This window comes from Fusarium oxysporum, chromosome 8 (genome assembly GCF_000149955.1).
Source record: "Fusarium oxysporum f. sp. lycopersici 4287 chromosome 8, whole genome shotgun sequence".
Classification (NCBI taxonomy): domain Eukaryota; kingdom Fungi; phylum Ascomycota; class Sordariomycetes; order Hypocreales; family Nectriaceae; genus Fusarium; species Fusarium oxysporum.
Window position 1 is genome coordinate 3,166,610 of NC_030993.1, and position 16,571 is coordinate 3,183,180.

Here is a 16,571-nt window from a genome sequence, read left to right on the forward strand (position 1 = left end):
CCGGCAGTTCTTTTGTTGACCACTCTGGCCCTTCTATCACTATTTGGACGTCTTACGAGGGTGCTGATAATAATTCCGCCAAAGTAGTTTCGCCCGCCCGACTGGGATACGAGCCCGGCACAATGCAAACGAATGAAAACGATGATCTCTGCAGATAAAAAGGAATGCAAGTGTCGGACGCATGCATACGGAGTATTGTATTCAGATCGACCACCTCACCGCTTAACTGCCATGGCAAAATACATTTTTTCTGGTACCGGGGGGTTGCCAGCTTCACCAAAGTCTTGCTCCGTGTACCGGCATTCACGGCACCTGGAGATTCGGCAGAAGGTCTTCCGTGACGGCGTTCAAGACCAGTCCTTGTCCGCTCTTTTGCTGGTCGCCTGAATCACTGGTGACCGGCATCGAACATTGTTTGGGCCCGCTCAACGGAGACACAATCGCGGTTGGGCTGGCTGAACCTGCAATGGACGAGAAATCGCTGGACCAAGACCGAGACAATTGGCACCACAACAAATGCAAGGTGTATTGCAATTCATCATCAAATTGAAGCAGAGCAAAGAATGAACTAGGGGCGTGTTTTCTCGCAGGGGCCCCGTCCCGTCTCATCATAAAATGGCACTCCAGGCCAGATCAACGCGCATTCTTCTGCCTGCAGGTCGCCGTGCATGCAGGCGAGGTCTCGTGGTGCGATAGTACCTGGACAAAGAACACCTCTTGCTTGCTTCGTAGTTCTGTAGGTATCTTAAGACCAGTGTCACGTCACACATGTACGTGCAAACGAGGCACCAAACGCTCCATAACATATTTCTTCAAGTCCCTCCTATTTAAGGAATTGATGTGTGGACACGGCGATAATTGGCTTGCTCCTTTGCCGAAGAGGGGAATGAAGCGGAAGTGACAAGGGGCTGACTGACGGCGGCTTCTTTTCCAATATTGGCAAAGAAATCGGCTTCTGCGCCCCTGTTCAAAATTCGCACTGTAATTGTGTACCCGGGTCTTGAGGGCGCAGGATGACATGCAGCCCCGGGATGGCGCGAAGTGTCCAGCGACCGTGCCGCGCCGTGAAATTGCGACGTGGCAGGCTTTGATGGATGGGTGCAACTGTAGCTGCAGTCGTCAACCCTTGTTCTCGTTGTTTTTTTCCTCCCTCCCCTCCAGGCCCAGAATTCCTTCTGCATGCAGTGTTGTATTTTTATTTTTGTTGGTAGTCTGGAGAGCCAGATATTTGGGTCGCTGCCACGCCATAAGGGAAAAAATGACTGCTCAACTTTTCTTGACACCCCCCTGGGCTGACCACCCCTCCATTATCACATTGCAAATCGACAAGCAAATCAAGTGTATGAGACGGTAGCCTCGCCTGTCTCATTAAGGTATGGCGGCCCGACCATTAAAGCCACGGCGCCCGAGGAAAACTGGGACTGTTTGCGGGAGACATGCAGTCTACTCGAGCTAGCAAGGATCTTCCGCATGAGCTTCAGCTCACGTGATTACTGGCCGACGTGTGCGATTGGCGGACCGGGCCTTGCCTCAGCCAGGCCTCTGGAGGTGGACCCTCCAGATGGAGTCGAGATTGTGACAAGCGAGCGTGGCGGCAGCTTGGTGCAAGACGTAATGTCAATCCTGACGCCAGCCCCGGAGATTCGGGACAGCCTGAACATCACTGCGGCGCAGGTATTTGACATGGCTTTTGTGGAAATAAGAGAGTTTGTCGGCGTGATATCCTTAGATTTGGCTGCGTTGCTTTTTGGCTGTTGTCGAAAGATCTGGTACAACTCCAAAACTGAATTTTGTGCCATCTCTGCATGTCTGCATCAGTGCATAGGCTTTACAGAGCGCTGTGCATTATAGTAACTGTCTCAGTTGTTGGCCCTCAGCTTTGCTTTGTGTTTCCATTGACTGACTGTTTCGCAAGCTGCCAGCATGGGTCAGACTCGTAGTATTAGCCAGCTTCTGAGGTGAATCATACATTGATAGTTAAGGTACATAGAATACACACCAGCTTTCCCGCATGATGACGAGGTCGTTACTTCTTTCTGATTCATGGCACTGATTGTGTCTCATCTGACTCCACGACATGCCGTGAGTCTTCTTTGTAATGAGAACTTGGGTACTCCGTACTGAAGTGGATTATCGATCGTTTCTCTAGTGACGCTTTGGCGGCGTTAGACCCTCGCTATTTTGCTGCATATGTTATTGATTGGCCCTCATCGTAGAGTGGACTCGTGAACTCTATGGCCCGGCCCGTTTTCTGTCGACCCATGGCATGCGGTAGCTGCTGGTGGTATGTACTGTGTGTCGGACGGAGATCGTCGAGTTGAAGGGGCCGACCCAATCAATCTACGCTTGTTATTGGTACCGGGGAACCAAGGGGAAAAGCAGGTATAAATTGAGACACGGCAAAAGAGCAACAACTTGCCAGGAATTAAAGGAGTCTGTCCGATTGAGACCTGCATAAGGAGGAGGGTGCGCTGAAAGAGCCAGGAGGCTTTGCTGAGAATCTGTTGATTAACGTGATAAAGTGCCTCGCGTCTCAGGCAAGAAGTTTCCCATCCCCATTCCACTGAAAGCGCAATATCAAAAAAGAAGGTGGCAGACCATGACATTTGGTTAGTAGTTGGAAGGTACCACCGAAATCAAACGTGCTTGCAGAGGAAGATACCCTTCCTTCCGCCACCGCCCGTGCCCGAACCGCGATGCTCACCTTCCCTAAGTACTATGATAAGTGACACGCCTCGGATATTTCAACAAACCTAGGAGTCCCAAAAAGTATCCCGACTTCCTTCGTGAGTGAAGCGTTCATCCTTGGATATTTTGTTGCTTGAGAGAAGTACCTTATAATTCCTGTTTTCGGGTATTTTCAGTGGCAATGGGCAACCAACATCTGTCAGAAACGGGAGCGACAGGGATTCAATGCGCTCAGCTTAGGGCACCCGCTACCTCTACAATGCACCCTATTTCCATCCAGCGACGAGGCGAAACATCCAATGTCATTACTTTTAGTATACTACCCCACTGACCTTGTACTTTCTTTCGCTGCTCTAGGTATTGAATAGGTACATATGTATAAGGGATTCACCAGCAAGCCCTACCAACATCGCCCGCCTGCTGGCAAGTCCACTGTCACAGTGCTTCAACAGATTTCCCTGCAGCCAGAATCGATCATGTGAGCGACGATCAAGAAGCCAAGGGTATTCCGGGATCCCATCCGGTTGTTTTTATTCGACCACCAATATTCACAAGGTCCCTGGCAGATAAATCTCTCGCTCCAGGCATGGGATAGTTGTCGTTGTGATTATTGACTTGGCTAAGGGCCCTGGTCTCTTTTCCTTCTTCCTGGTTAGGGGCTAGAAAAAGAAAGCTCAACGATCAGGCTGTCGACAGGGGAAAGATCAGTGCTCCAATAGGCCAGCTTCCTCGTAATCTCTCCCACAAAACAAAGGCATTATCGGCAGGGATTGGCAGCTCCGCTCATCTGGTTGTACCAGGGCCTCATCGACACTGCCCCAGTTCTTCAGATGGATCAAAACTCGCACATGCAAATGCATCAATAGCAATGCACCATCTAATTGTAGCTGTTGAACGCACATTCTGATCCTTACTGGTTTTGTGCTTCAAGATTGGGCTATTTGGCTCGGCAGCCGAATGTCTCGGTTCAATGTACATACCTGGCCACGCATTCCATGTCCGCCTGAGTCTAGCGCACCACGTCTGCTGCAGGATGAGCATCAATGCTGGGAGGCTGGCCAAAGATGAAACGACTTAATTGCAACACCTTTGTCAAGCCTGGACATGATGCCCCAGCACAAGGCCCCTTCCGGCCAAGATTCGCCAGTGCTAGCGATCGTTGATCCTCTCTATCATCGCTTGTGACGACTCATGGTTGACTTGCAGTTTCTGTCCATTCACGGCTGGAGTCCTTTCACGTGAAGCGGACTTGACGCGGCTTGCCGGGTTGGCCAAAGTTGTCTCCCTTCAAAGAAAAAATAAAAACCCCTTCCTTTCTTCGGACGGGACAGCCCTTGCGGCCCGACGCGCATCTAGAAGCCGCATGCCCCGTCTGGCTCAGACCACCCAGCTAGGCCCACCAAGAAAACCGCCACTGCTGCGTCAATTTTGGCACTCTGCCAGTTCATGCCACAACGATACCTGTCAGTTTCTTACCGACAATTGAATCATAAACTCGCATTTGTTGCCAGCCTTGATTGCGTTCGCCATGGATTATTATCCTTGGCCAAAACCGGCCGACTCGCCTCACTTTGCTGCAAGTATCTTCTGGGTTGGCATTCTGCAAGCCTTCCCTGCATCCCACCGAGAACAGGCAGAAGGCATTTCGTTACTATCGATTGACTCACTGATTTAACGGAGCTGGCTCAGTGAACGCCCCTTTGTGGTCAGAGCAATACCATGGATTGAAGGGCAGAGGCATTAAAGGGAGCTCGACTCCGGTGTTTAGCGGTCAGCAACCTGAATATGGCTAAGCCTGCTTCCTTCAGACCTCTATGGTCCGGCAACCTTGACACCAAGGCGTGAGATTGGACATCCTGCAGACGACGCATATCGTCATGCATGAGCAAGCAAAACCGTAACATCGTGCAGTGCTGGTCGGTATTATTTGACAAGGTCATTGGCAAATTCTGCACGGCCAGCGAATAGGAAGCCAATCGGCATGGCGAAAGGAGGGTTTGGGCGTACATCGTCGGGACGGGAAGAGCCTTTTCTGTGAACGGCTCAGGCCATAACCGTGCCTGTTCTCACAAAATCGATTCCCCGATATGCGTTTTGCCAAACTTTGGGAGGCTCGGCCTACTGCGCTCGTTGATGATACCTGCTGTAACCTGACGCAAGCGACGTGTTGGCCCATCCCACACACGCACGATGCTAATGACCAGGTTTTTACGGCAAGGGATGCAATCGCAGCACAGACACATCCACACTATCTTTTTGCCTATGTCTTGACTCCTCATACAAAGAGGAACAGTGGCTGCGGATTTTCAGCTGATGTGTGTTTGTGGAATGACTTGAAGCTCCGCATGTACAAGACGCCCCCTCCGAAACAGACTTTCATTGCCCAAAGCTAAAGAAGCCCGCCGCTCCCGTACCTTGGATGTGGCTAGGGACAGACAGGCGGGCTACGCCCCTGATTGGCTCACTGCAAGTCACTGGATCAAGCACCGTCTTTGATAGCGCCCAGATTTCTGTCCCGGTTCCCAGAGAATCGGGGCCTTGCTCCACCATCAGCGTTCGTGACACGCAACGATCCGGTATCCAGCGATTTGGTGCGGTCGGAGCTCTGACCAATGATAGACTTTGACCCCAGGCTTGTCTCGTCGGAGGATTCGACTTTGTCGGTCAATTCATTGGTCACTTGAACCACTGTCACGATGTTGTCTATTAGATTTGTGGCTCTGCTTCCAATTCGATGTGGTCAGCTCCGCGATCGGGCCTTCGGTTCTGCCATCATACACACAGCTTTTGCCTCGAACAAGATGATTAGATGACCACATGTCGCTGTGTTTGTGTATGAGTTGGTGGCTAGACTACTGACTTGCGGCTTGTGTCAGCCACTGGATCTCATATTGATCGGCAATCATCTCGCTTCAACGCCAACACCATCCAGCATGCGAAAATGCCTCTAGCCTGAGTAACTTGAATGTTTGGCGGAAGACTATCGGATACCGCAAAAGAAAAGGAGGAAAAAACTTCGCACCACCTCGATGGTACGAGGGCCAAGTCCAAACGGACTTGAAGCCAACACACCAATCAGCATCCTCTACACAACCTTCGGTATTTTCTGGCAAAGTATCTTGTGTCGTGTGGAGGGCTGCATTATCATACAAACGAAAACAGACTTGGACCACAAGGGGTGAACCTCGAAGGCAATGAATGTTGAGAGGGGTCATCGGACATGCAAACCAATGCTTTTTCCCATGAGCAGTCAAGACATTGTGCCATGACCCGATCTAAAGCGCAGGGCACCCGTTCTATTGGATTTGTTCAAAGCCGTACTGTGTGCTTCCTCGTGTCTGACTGGCTGCTTATCCCAAGCCAACTCTGGCGCCGATGAGTGAGCGTGGAGCTGAGTGTCGACCTGCATGAGTCGTGTGGATGCTCGTCACCTGGTCCCTGTCAGGGAGGGGCGCCAACCCAAGAAAAGCCCAAAAAACGTCGAAGGCACATGGATGATGAAGCAGGGATGGAACAGATGGACCACGCTGGCTGATGCCTCGTGCATGTCCAGGGTTTTACAGCGCGTTTGGTTGTCAAGCCCGGCGCTATCTTGAGAGTTGCGGGTTGAACCGCAGTGCATTTACGGATAGATGGCACCCAAATGACGAGCTCTTAGTGGGGTTGGCGGTAACCGACGTTACTGTCTCGTGGCTCCGGATCAAGCATTCATCAATCATCGTCATAACGGCATGCTCTACACCTCTACACCACACAAGACATGTGTTGATAAGCAAAGTCGTTGCATTTAGCCCCCATTAATACATTCCCAAACAATGCTGCTGCCCCGACCATGATGTCTACGTACACTTCGAACAGCGTCAAACGATGCAGGGTAGCCTTTTCATTTGTACACCGCGATTTGAACTGAGTTGTACTTTATTCAGACAACACCACTACGAGTGAGTCCTTGTACGAGCAGTGCCGAGTCACATCACGTTGACTTTCGACATATAGTCAGTTTTTCTCGTCTGCCAGTCTACCTTACTTATTCGCTGCCCGGCTGGCAAGATGCAGAGTAGACAAATTCGATTGTAAACATCAGTAAACCGGATCATCTCGGCTGATTACTTCCACGGCGTGCATCAGATCACATACAGGAAGTTATCAAGCCTGCCTTGCGTAGAATTAACCAGTCATGGAACTGCTCACACAAACCTCTTGTTTTTTGTTACTCCTCGAATCACCGACTTGAAACTACTCAACAAACGACACAGATGCTCACCGCATAATTGAATCAATTATTACTGGCAAGCTATATCTCGTAAGGATACTTATGCGTGCTTCACGCATGTCGCATTGCATAGCCTAATGTTTGACTGTCGAGAGCTCCTGTGGTGACCTACAACCCACTGTACATAGCGGTGAGCAAACGCAAGTCAGCTCTTTGCTTGTTCCGCCGTATGCCAGATCCTCTTGACTGACCCCGCGTTCGAGCAAGCGAAGAAGGGTGGCATGAGTGATATGAATCTCTTCGACTACCTTGCCTCTCTGCACCGAGGCGTCGTTCCTTTCTCCGGGGACTACTGTACGAGAGCGGCACGCCACTTGGCCGTGGGGTCCTGTTGAGATGGCTGGATCTTGATGGTAGTACCATTTTTTTTTTTTTTTTTTTTTTTTTTTTTTTTTTTTAAAAAAAAATAAAAGCCCCATCAATACTTGGTCAATGAACCGGCCGGACACAGAAAGGTGTGCAATGATGCGAGGGGAATGGTTGTCGCAAGCATGTACATTTTTCCTTTCTGTCTACTGTCGATTCATCGACACCAAGTAACGTGGAGGAGGCTCTGGCAGCAGATACCCAGGAATGAAATCGGTGACGGGTGTTTGTATGGATAAGGCCCTCAATAGGATCAGAAGCTCACTGGCATGGTCCCAGCGTTTCAGCGTCCCTGGACCCTAACGCAGGCCGGACCGTCCCAGGTCAGCGCCGTGCAGCCGCGATCATTGGCGAGACCTTGGCCCTGTTCATGTCATCTCAGAAAGTTGTCATGCATCATCTCCCAGTTCATTCTTACCAACTTGTGTTCACGGTTTGTCAAACGACAACAACATTTCACGAACGAAATGACCAACAGAGGATATTGACATTCTTCGGCCCACATATTCACATAAAAGCGAGGGCCATCGAGCCTATCATTCTCGCTGACTTCACTAACTCTGCCGATGTGACTCAAGCGTGATTTCGAAGAGAAACTGAATAACGAACGGGCAAGAAACACTGAATTGACACAGAAAATGAAAGGATTCAAATTGTACAGAGGACCTGAAATAGTGAACTGCAAGGGAGCAGACGAGGCCACTGCACGAAGCAGAAAGCGGTTGAGTTGCATGAATGATACATACAAGGGATTCGCATGAAAACGAACATTAACTAATTGCGTCGGCCATTTCCACTATCGTTGTCCAAGGCTCGAATCCGCCGCACCGAGGTCCACCAAGCGAGTCCAGCAGCCAGGTCCCACGACTGTGACCAGGGTCAGGGTCGTTTTCACACTCATGCTCAAACTGCCAGCATCTTCATCATCATCTTTCATAGACCTACCCCTCTGAGAGGCTACGCACGGCACCCAGAACATCTGGCACACATTCACAAATGCATCCTGCGGCCGCCTCTGCAACCCGCCGTCGGGAACAAGCGCAGAACCCCAGAACACGCAGCGGCCCAAGGTTCGGGGCTCTAGAAACCCCAAACCATTCGCCCGCGCAGTGCAACGCCCTGATAGCATCTACAGATTGTTCTGTCCTTGTTTCTAACAAGAGGGACGATAACCCCAGTAGCGGTACACTGATTGATGATTGGATAATTTTCCCGGATACTAACTCAACTCAGCGGATAGCCATCATGATGTATGTATGTTATTATGTGTGTCTCCAGGTATGGGAAGCATCACAGAGTCTCTCGGATTTGCTTCATTCATGTCCTTTGACTTGGTTGGATACGATGTCTCTACCTAACCCAGGCTGATGCCACATCTAGCAAGTCGCTGTCTGAGCTCCGGGCGCATCTTGCCTCTGATAGGTTCGGCCATATCCAGGCTATCAATGCCCACCTGCCCAACTCTTACGTACGTCTATCAACCACGACTCTCACAAACGGGCCTTCACGAGCTTTTCAACCACACTTTTCCCTTTTTTTGTGTGTGCAAAGCTCTCATCTTTTGTCTTTCCTGGTTAGAGAGTGATCCACAAAGATGCTTGCCGGCGCACGTACGCACACTCGGGGAGAAACATCTTTTGTTTCGCCAGCTAATTTGCAAGACCTGCGCTTGCTTTGTAGGCGGATCCGGCGTTTGCCCAGCCATAAAACAGAGTAGTTGGTCTACTGGTCACTCGCATCTGTCATCTATTGTGGGATGCGGGATGCATCCATGCGGCTGAGAGACGTTTGGAGCCATGCTCTGAATGGAATCAAACACCAACTGGGCTCGCCCGGCATCTCCTTGGTCAGAATGGATGGATCCACTACCGCTTGTGTCGCCGCCTCGGCTGTTCAACTTACCCCTCGACTGCTGTAAGGTACCAGCAATAAGGCTACAGCCAAGTCATGATTGAAGGGCGAGATGGTGTCGAGCGTATGTGGTCCGGTTGATTTGACGCCAGACAATACACAGAGAATGCGGTATTCGTACATACTACCCACATGCTGTTGGTGCATCTGTACACACGTTCAGAAAGATCCAGCATTTTATGTCCTGTGACGTCTTGTGCTGCTGCGCCCTATGCTCTGTTCCCCGGTCATGCCTTAGCCTTGATTTGCTGAACCCTTTCCAAACCGCTGGGATGGATGAGCACCCACAAGATTGGCAACAACAGCAACATGTCAAACCACGACACTAAAGAGCCCCTCACCAATGCAAAATCTTTTACTGCTGTATGGCCATACCTAGAAATCTTTTTACTTGGACGTCGATCAAAATGTTGCTCTGGCTTTGCGCGAGAGGCGAGAATGATCTTTATATATTGCTGACACGTTGTTCTCATATCAGGTATATTCAATCATGTCCTCACTGGATTTGCATCCATATCTGGGTTGTGTCTCCCATCTTTCGAAAAGCACCACACCAGAGCTATGGCCTCGTGACTATTGCTAATTGAGGCGGCAAACGACGGGCGCTGAACGAACCTTGTGGCATTTTGGCCTTTACAACTACGGGAATTAAACCTTGAAATGCCGCGCTTGTGCGGTGTGCCATTTTTGGATCTGTACTGACTGGTAAGTCCGCATTCAGTCTGGATGGGTTTATGCCAAGGATTTGTGTCTGACTGTGTCGTCTCCCATATGGTATGTCCTCATCCAGACCTTGAATGAGATGGTACATAGTATGGACCGAGGGAAAGGAGCAACACAAATATGATGAGCTTGGACAGGCAAGAAGAGCCAGTCGACAGCGACGGACGTGGACCGTTGAGCCAAGACATGATCAATCTGATTGACGAACATAGTCTAATGGTCTCGGTAAGCCCATCAGCGAATGCCCAGAGACAAGACACGCGAGAGAGGGAGGCGCCGTGCCCGTTGAGATGTGGTTGTCAGCGGACATTCCAGTCGGGAGAAGAGCCCAATGTCCAAGCATATTTCTCTTGCCCCTCGCTTATTGACATTTGCTTTGAGTTAATATTGACCTGAGACTTATTTGATCTACGCAATTACCCTTATTGATAAGTGCTATCCGCTGCCTTGCCCTTCCGCCCTTTGACCGCTTGAAAGTCTCGGCACGACAGTGCCTGGAGGCAATAGTCTTGCGCACCTCGAAGGATCTCCAGCTCCCTACAGAAAGCCTCTTTCTTGTTTGTCTCTTATTGAATCAAGGTTGCATATCAAGGAGGAAGCAATCTTCTATTGTGTCACGTCATCGGCTCAAATTGGGGCCCTGGTCCAAAAGAACAAAGACGATGCAATGTGCTACGTTGCGATACATGCTGAGCCAATCGCTTACGGCCCGGTCCTCGAGAACCGTCGACTCCCGTTTGATGTTCCTTTGTTTGAGGATCATGTACTGAGCTCATGGATTCTGGAGGAGCTTGACTTATCTGGCATCGCTGTAAGTCGACATATATTCTATGCATGGACTCGTAACTAACAGAAGTCAAATAGCTCAATAGCCCAACTGTGGATATTCTGACTGCATATTAGGCGTCAGTGATACCCAAAGGCAGTCCACTCTGTTATTGTTATTCTCATTCTGGTACGTGCTCAGCTGGTCTTTTCAACTCCCGAGGCGGGCTGGCTTCTAGCCCTCGACTCTGACGCCAGAAACGCCCTGGACCCGGTTCTATGCTTTGTTTCCTTTACATGTAGTCTTTATTGCCTGCCTCTTTGGAAATTTGTCAAATATAGTCTCCCATTGAAAGATCGGTAGCTTGTATCAGAATAGGCGCTTGCGCAAATTAGGTTGTGTTAGGCGGTTTGCCGTCTGTACTGTACGTTACTGTATTGTATGGAGACTTGGCTTAGATCATGATCGTGAATGAATCTCATTTTGCCTGTACTCGTAGGCTTGCTTCCAGACTAACCCAAGTAATATTTTAGTCCAACTCGCCTGGCAGCCGGGCTCCTGGGTCCAGTACAGTGCCTGCCGGGGCTTAAATCAGAGTACAAGGGCAGGCTGCCCGGGCTGGGCTGCAGCGGGTACGGTACCTTAGGTGCCAGGTCTTAGGGGCTTGCCTGCGTTAGTACAAACCCTAGATACAGTGTACTACAGTACCCCGAAGACGGGAGCTGTCCCTAAAGTGGTTTTTTGGTTTTTGGTCCATGAGGTGCCCTGCTAACTTACCTCCACTAGCTGGGGCCGGTTCCCTGGGAACGGCACGACACCGGCCCATCCGTCCCATTAACTTACTCCCGCCCTGGCCTTCCGCCACTTGCCTCCCACTGTCCTGCCTGCCAGCCTAGGCCAGCCAGTCCGTCCAGTCCACAGTCAGTTCAGTCGGTCAATCCACAGCATCTCACCCTAAAAACCCCCCTTCCTTCCTGCTACTACTGCACCTTACCTGCAGTGCACGCACTACCTAACACTACACTACACGACACTACACCACGCTGCACCTGCACCTGCGCCTGGCCCCTCGCACAAACCCTTTCTTGGTCGCTTTCGTTAGACTCACACCCTCTCATCCCCTGCCATTAGCTCCCCACTTCCCTGTCGCCGCAATTGCATGGGATGAGGGCACCTTCTGAGAGGAACAGTAGGGACAGGAGATACCTGTAGCTTGACGTGGTAGCACCTGCCCTGAATTTACCTTACCCTCACCTCCCCTTCTTACTTCTCCATCATACATATCTCTCAGTCCTGCAACTCTCCACTCGCAACCTCCTCTTCTCCATCAGCATTCCCATCAAGTGCAATCAAAACACCATATTAAAGCTGGAATCTTATTCCTGTTTGACCTTGGTCCAGGGGATGGCACCTCGTTTGTACATGCACTGTTGTCACCCGTGAAGGAAAAAGAAACAAATTTACAAAAAAAAAAAAAAAAAAAAAAAAAGAAAAAGAAAGAAAAAGAAAAGGAAAAAAGAAGGACGCTCACGAACGAGAACAAACCACTCTCTTCCCGTTTCTATTCGGGGTGTCAGACATATCTCAATCTCACGTCGATCGACAAACGCTTCTTTGGGAGGATATCTCCTCTTGCAGACAAGCACAGCGAGACAGACAGCAGCAGCAGCAGCAGTAGGAGGGAGACAGTACATATTTTGTCTCTCACCTGACTATTTCCGCACCCCTAAGAAAAAGGGAAAGGAAGGGCAAAAAGGGCCTAAAAGTGTCCCCTCTTTTATTTATTTTTTTCTTCCCTCACCCCCAGTACCAAGTCTCAAGTCTCAAATCCCAGTCTTCGCAAAGCAAATCCACAATCCACAATCCCCAAAAACCCCAGGCTCCATTTACGGTTGGGTGGTTCCTGGTTCCTCCCACGCACCGCACCGCACGCACGCACGTACACCGTCGACGTGGATCAGATTGGATCGGAGGTTCCTCCCATCCCATTCCCTCCCTCGCTATAATTGTCGGCCTGTCCCGCCCACGTCAGAGACCATTTTCACCCTCCTCCGCCTCTCAGGAACCAGAACCTCTGTCAGGCCAGGCTTAGGATTGCGGTTCCAAGACCTCGTGGAATTTGCTGTCATCTCCCGCCGAGACATACACTCACTCACCCATTCTTGACTCGCAGCAATCGGTCATCCCGTCGACCTACAATACAGTAGGCACAAGACACGCGCGACAGCTCAAGAGAATTGAAAGACAGACCAGGATCTCGACGACTCGGTTTAGATTATTTGACCATTTCCCTTTCCCTCCACTTCGACTTGGTCCAGGATTATTTCCACCGCCAAATGCTCAGTTGCAGAAACGTCCCTCAACCCATTCAACTGCACGCATTTGGTATCATCGTCGCTGACCGCATCTGCCCGTCTGCGGCCCTGTGCGCCTCAACATAGCATGGCCGACGACAGCTACCGAAAAGAGTATCCCCAGCAGAGCCGCCCAGAAGACACGCACTCTCGACCCCAGTCACATTATCCCCCTCCGCCGGATACCGCCCAGCGGCCCTCCGACGCTCCTCCATCCAGCATGGCTACATCAGTTACTTTGCCCTCCATACACGACTCCCGCGGTTACGGCCCGCCGCCTGCAGCTCCGGGACGTGGCTATCCTGCCGACCCGCGATACGCATCTCCCAATGCCGTCAATGGCTACCCTCCTCCCGGCCACCAGCCTCCGCCCGGTCAACCTCAACAGTACCTTCCGCCTTTGCAGCCGCAATCTGATCCCCGATCTTCGGCCTATCCTCCTCCGCCGCCGGACCAACGAGGTGGTTACTACGATGACCGCCGTCCACCATACGGGCAAGAGGCGTATAGCACGGATCCCTACTATGCCTACTACCGCGGACAACCTCCTCCTCCAGGACCTCCACCGCCAAATGGCCACCCAGGCTACCGTCACATTCCTGCCGGCGTTTATGAATACCCCCCAGTCGGACATGGCAGTGCGCCTCCTCTGACACAGGCAGCCCCGCGACAACGAACATCAATTGCTTGCAGATATTGCCGGAAGAGAAAGGTTTGTGACTGATGCGATGTTTAAGGGTTGTTCCATTCTCGCTCAAAAATGCTGACTATCTATAGATCCGCTGCAGCGGCTACCAGAGCGCCCCCGGTGGCAAATGCCAGAACTGCGCCCGTATGAACCAAGAATGTATCTTTCAGCCCGTATCTTCTTCAAGCTCGACAGCTTTTATCCCCGTGTCAGCGCTCCCAGGAGGTGTACCTCCGGGTACTCAACTCTTCGGTGCCTATGGGCAACCACTGGCACCAGGCACAGTCCCAGCACCTCCACCACCCCATGCTGCTTATCAGCATTCTAGTGCCCCTCCCCCTCCTGGGAACTACTACGCGCCTGTCCAGTCACCCACAGAATCCTTTTCGTCTTATGGCGAAGCGAGAACCGATGACGGCAGCCAGCTTGCAGGGCGACGACGTCGCAGGACGTCAGAAGAACAGGATGAAGGCTATAGACTGCCTCCTCCACGAAGTGCTGTGGATGAAGACCCGCGCAGAAGGTCTCCAGCAGAATTTTCAAACCACAGCAGCCCAGGTGGAGTGGGGTACCCTCCGTATCAAGGTGCAAGACAGAGCCCACGAAACCCAACGAGCGGCAGTTTGCCTCAAGCTGCAACAACTGGTAGTTATGCAGCTTCTGCACCCGGCGGTCGTTCCCCGACAGGCCAAAATGGGTCAAGTGGTGCGTCCACCCCTGCGAGACAGGGACAGCAGTCCCAAGGAGGAAATGCATCGATCATGAGTCTGAGCAATTTGGTAGATAAAAGCGATATCGACAAGACTATGATTGACAGGCTCAACCGACCTGCACCTGGTCAGCCTGGCGCACGACGAGATGTCAGCCGCTAAGGAGATTGCAGGGTGAGAGTTGACGCTGCCGGACACGTCAACGGAGAGGGTCGGAGTTACATATGACAACGCTTGCCGAAGAGTCTGTTGGTTTCCGCTGGAAGGCTGCCGACAAGTTGATGACGAATGCATTGTTTCTAATACCCTTTCCGAATCGATTACACGCCTACATTTTCGTTGACCGGGAAGTGACAGGAGCGTGGCTCAACTGAGGAGGAAAAGGAAAAACAGCGAGCGGGGGGGATCGCGATAACAAATACAGGACAAGATGTCAGGATCTAGAAAAAGACGCGAGTTTGGCGACAAACAACCCCTCCGTTCGGTTCTCATGGTTTATTGGACCTTTTGTTATGCGGCACTTGATTTTATGTGAATTGTCCTTGACAGACTGTTCGTTTCTCGGAGGGGGAAGGATTTTGCCCGAAAAGCAACCACTGCGAAGTCGTTGTATTATTTTTAATCGGTCGGCCACTATGTGTTTCCAGGAAAGACGGATAGCCTCACGGCACCATACGGGTTTGTTTTGTTTATGTTGATGCTTTGTCACGTTTGTACATTTGAGTTGTTTATGTTGTCTCTTCTGCTATTGTTGCCATTTGGGTAGAGAGAATGAGAGCCGTAGCGATATGGTCTCGGGTGACGTTTAAGGGTGTTCTGGAGACTGGAGGAAAGAGAAAAGCCAGGTCCTAGCAAAAGGTACTGGAGGAGAAGATGACAAGCAAAACAGAGTGAGCGAGCTCAGGGCTTCGAGAGGAGGATGATAGCAAAGGATGCGGGGGTGATTCTGAAGATTCCTTTCACTTTTGTTATTTTTTTGCCTACGTACTTGAGTACTGATCGCGATGGTCAAATCCAATAGGGTGATGACCATGTATAAACAGAATTATTGTTGTGAATTTGATTAAGACGTGTACGTGATGTGATATGGTTTGTAAATTGAAGGGCACTTTATGTTGAGAAGACATCTGCGTGCCTGTATAGTCCCATCCCATCCCGTCTCGTCGAGTCTATCTCTCTCTCACTCTCTGGACTGGGACTCGGTGGTTAGGCTCTTGCTTCCGCTGTGCCCAGCTAATGATTAGTTTGTTACAGGCGCAAGTCCCGGCGGAGGAGGGCAAACGAGCCAATGAGTGGCTCTAGATTCAAAAGACCTAGATGGCCTTGGAGTTGGCACTGACCGTACTGAATGGGTTTATGTGATGTACTAAAATCACCAACCTATACTTACTAGGCACCTAGCCCATGGATTTACCAACTGGGGGACGGAGTCTGGAATCAGTGATTGATTACCACTGTACCACACTGAGCTAAGGAGGCAGGCTAGGGATCAGGGAACAGGCCTCTGCGAGAGGGCTTCTACAGTATGAACTGAACACAACGGTCTTGTTAGGGGAGTGGGCAAGCAACGGATGCGAGGTCATCGAGTGTCACCCGAAGACTCCCGGCGGATTCGCGGCAGATGCCGTTGAGATTTACAAGGGTATTTAGTGGGAGGGAGTAGGCACAGTAAGGCAGAATAATTCGAATTTGATGATGATATACGTGCGTACGACATGGGCATTCATTCAGTTAGATTGTATGTACCTGAGAGGTTTGGGGGACGGAAGCGGGAAAGGCGTTTACAGTAGTAAGGTTTTGGGGACTGTAGGGGCATTACAGCACAGTTGGACAGAGGCCAGGCTCGCCCAAGGGACAGAAACGGCGTTTAACTTTGGCCGATTGACGGTTGTTTAAGGGAAGAGAAGAAGCGGGACGGGGAGGGGATGGGAGGTATGGCATGGCGTGGGGGGGGGGGGGGGGTGGGGGGGCGCCCACAGCCCCCTTTTTTTTTTTCATTGGGAACGAACAGCCAGTGACGAAAAGTTCGTGGTTCGATTAAGAACAAAGACGGGATGACAGCCAACACCTATCATTGACAGATCTGGGAGAA

General features: G+C 50.9%; 6 protein-coding genes across 7 annotated transcripts; 4 read left to right on the forward strand and 2 right to left on the reverse strand.

Moving 5' to 3' along the window:
- Positions 1-2,207: 2,207 nt before the first annotated feature.
- On the reverse strand, positions 2,208-2,606 carry FOXG_18617 (uncharacterized protein; the record flags this gene model as incomplete). The annotated part of the gene is made up of 1 exon (XM_018398755.1): positions 2,208-2,606. The coding sequence occupies one exon, from the start codon at positions 2,604-2,606 to the stop codon at positions 2,208-2,210; it is 399 nt and encodes a 132-aa protein (XP_018237973.1).
- A 367-nt stretch (positions 2,607-2,973) lies between these two features.
- On the reverse strand, positions 2,974-4,840 carry FOXG_18618 (uncharacterized protein). The gene has a single exon (XM_018398756.1). The coding sequence runs from the start codon at positions 4,695-4,697 to the stop codon at positions 4,395-4,397; it is 303 nt and encodes a 100-aa protein (XP_018237974.1). The 5' UTR covers positions 4,698-4,840; the 3' UTR covers positions 2,974-4,394.
- FOXG_18619 (uncharacterized protein) lies at positions 4,100-7,323 on the forward strand. Its single transcript, XM_018398757.1, has 2 exons — positions 4,100-6,629; positions 6,685-7,323. Exon 1 carries the CDS (start codon positions 4,776-4,778, stop codon positions 5,079-5,081), a length of 306 nt encoding a protein of 101 aa, XP_018237975.1. The 5' UTR covers positions 4,100-4,775; the 3' UTR covers positions 5,082-6,629; positions 6,685-7,323.
- A 1,000-nt stretch (positions 7,324-8,323) lies between these two features.
- FOXG_18620 (uncharacterized protein) lies at positions 8,324-8,722 on the forward strand (the record flags this gene model as incomplete). The annotated part of the gene is made up of 3 exons (XM_018398758.1): positions 8,324-8,510; positions 8,561-8,577; positions 8,708-8,722. 3 exons carry the CDS (start codon positions 8,324-8,326, stop codon positions 8,720-8,722), a joined length of 219 nt encoding a protein of 72 aa, XP_018237976.1.
- FOXG_18621 (uncharacterized protein) lies at positions 8,695-9,108 on the forward strand (the record flags this gene model as incomplete). The annotated part of the gene is made up of 1 exon (XM_018398759.1): positions 8,695-9,108. The coding sequence occupies one exon, from the start codon at positions 8,695-8,697 to the stop codon at positions 9,106-9,108; it is 414 nt and encodes a 137-aa protein (XP_018237977.1).
- Positions 9,109-11,666: 2,558 nt separating this feature from the next.
- On the forward strand, positions 11,667-15,548 carry FOXG_03656 (uncharacterized protein). Of its 2 annotated transcripts, XM_018381470.1 has the most exons (3): positions 11,667-13,793; positions 13,859-14,474; positions 14,553-15,537. In XM_018381470.1, exons 1-3 carry the CDS (start codon positions 13,170-13,172, stop codon positions 14,639-14,641), a joined length of 1,329 nt encoding a protein of 442 aa, XP_018237979.1. In that variant the 5' UTR covers positions 11,667-13,169; the 3' UTR covers positions 14,642-15,537. The 2 variants fall into 2 exon arrangements, with proteins under 2 accessions (XP_018237979.1, XP_018237978.1); XM_018381469.1 differs by having other exon boundaries at positions 13,859-15,548.
- The last annotated feature ends 1,023 nt before the right edge of the window (positions 15,549-16,571 follow it).

Excerpts from the sequence above, each read along its gene's own strand:
- FOXG_18619 (XM_018398757.1), top strand. The coding sequence starts at position 4,776 with ATGCGTTTTGCCAAACTTTGGGAGGCTCGGCCTACTGCGCTCGTTGAT.
- FOXG_18618 (XM_018398756.1), bottom strand. The coding sequence starts at position 4,697 with ATGTACGCCCAAACCCTCCTTTCGCCATGCCGATTGGCTTCCTATTCG.
- FOXG_03656 (XM_018381469.1), top strand. The coding sequence starts at position 13,170 with ATGGCCGACGACAGCTACCGAAAAGAGTATCCCCAGCAGAGCCGCCCA. Across the intron at positions 13,794-13,858 it reads GATATTGCCGGAAGAGAAAG|ATCCGCTGCAGCGGCTACCA; the intron begins GTTTGTGACTGA and ends GACTATCTATAG.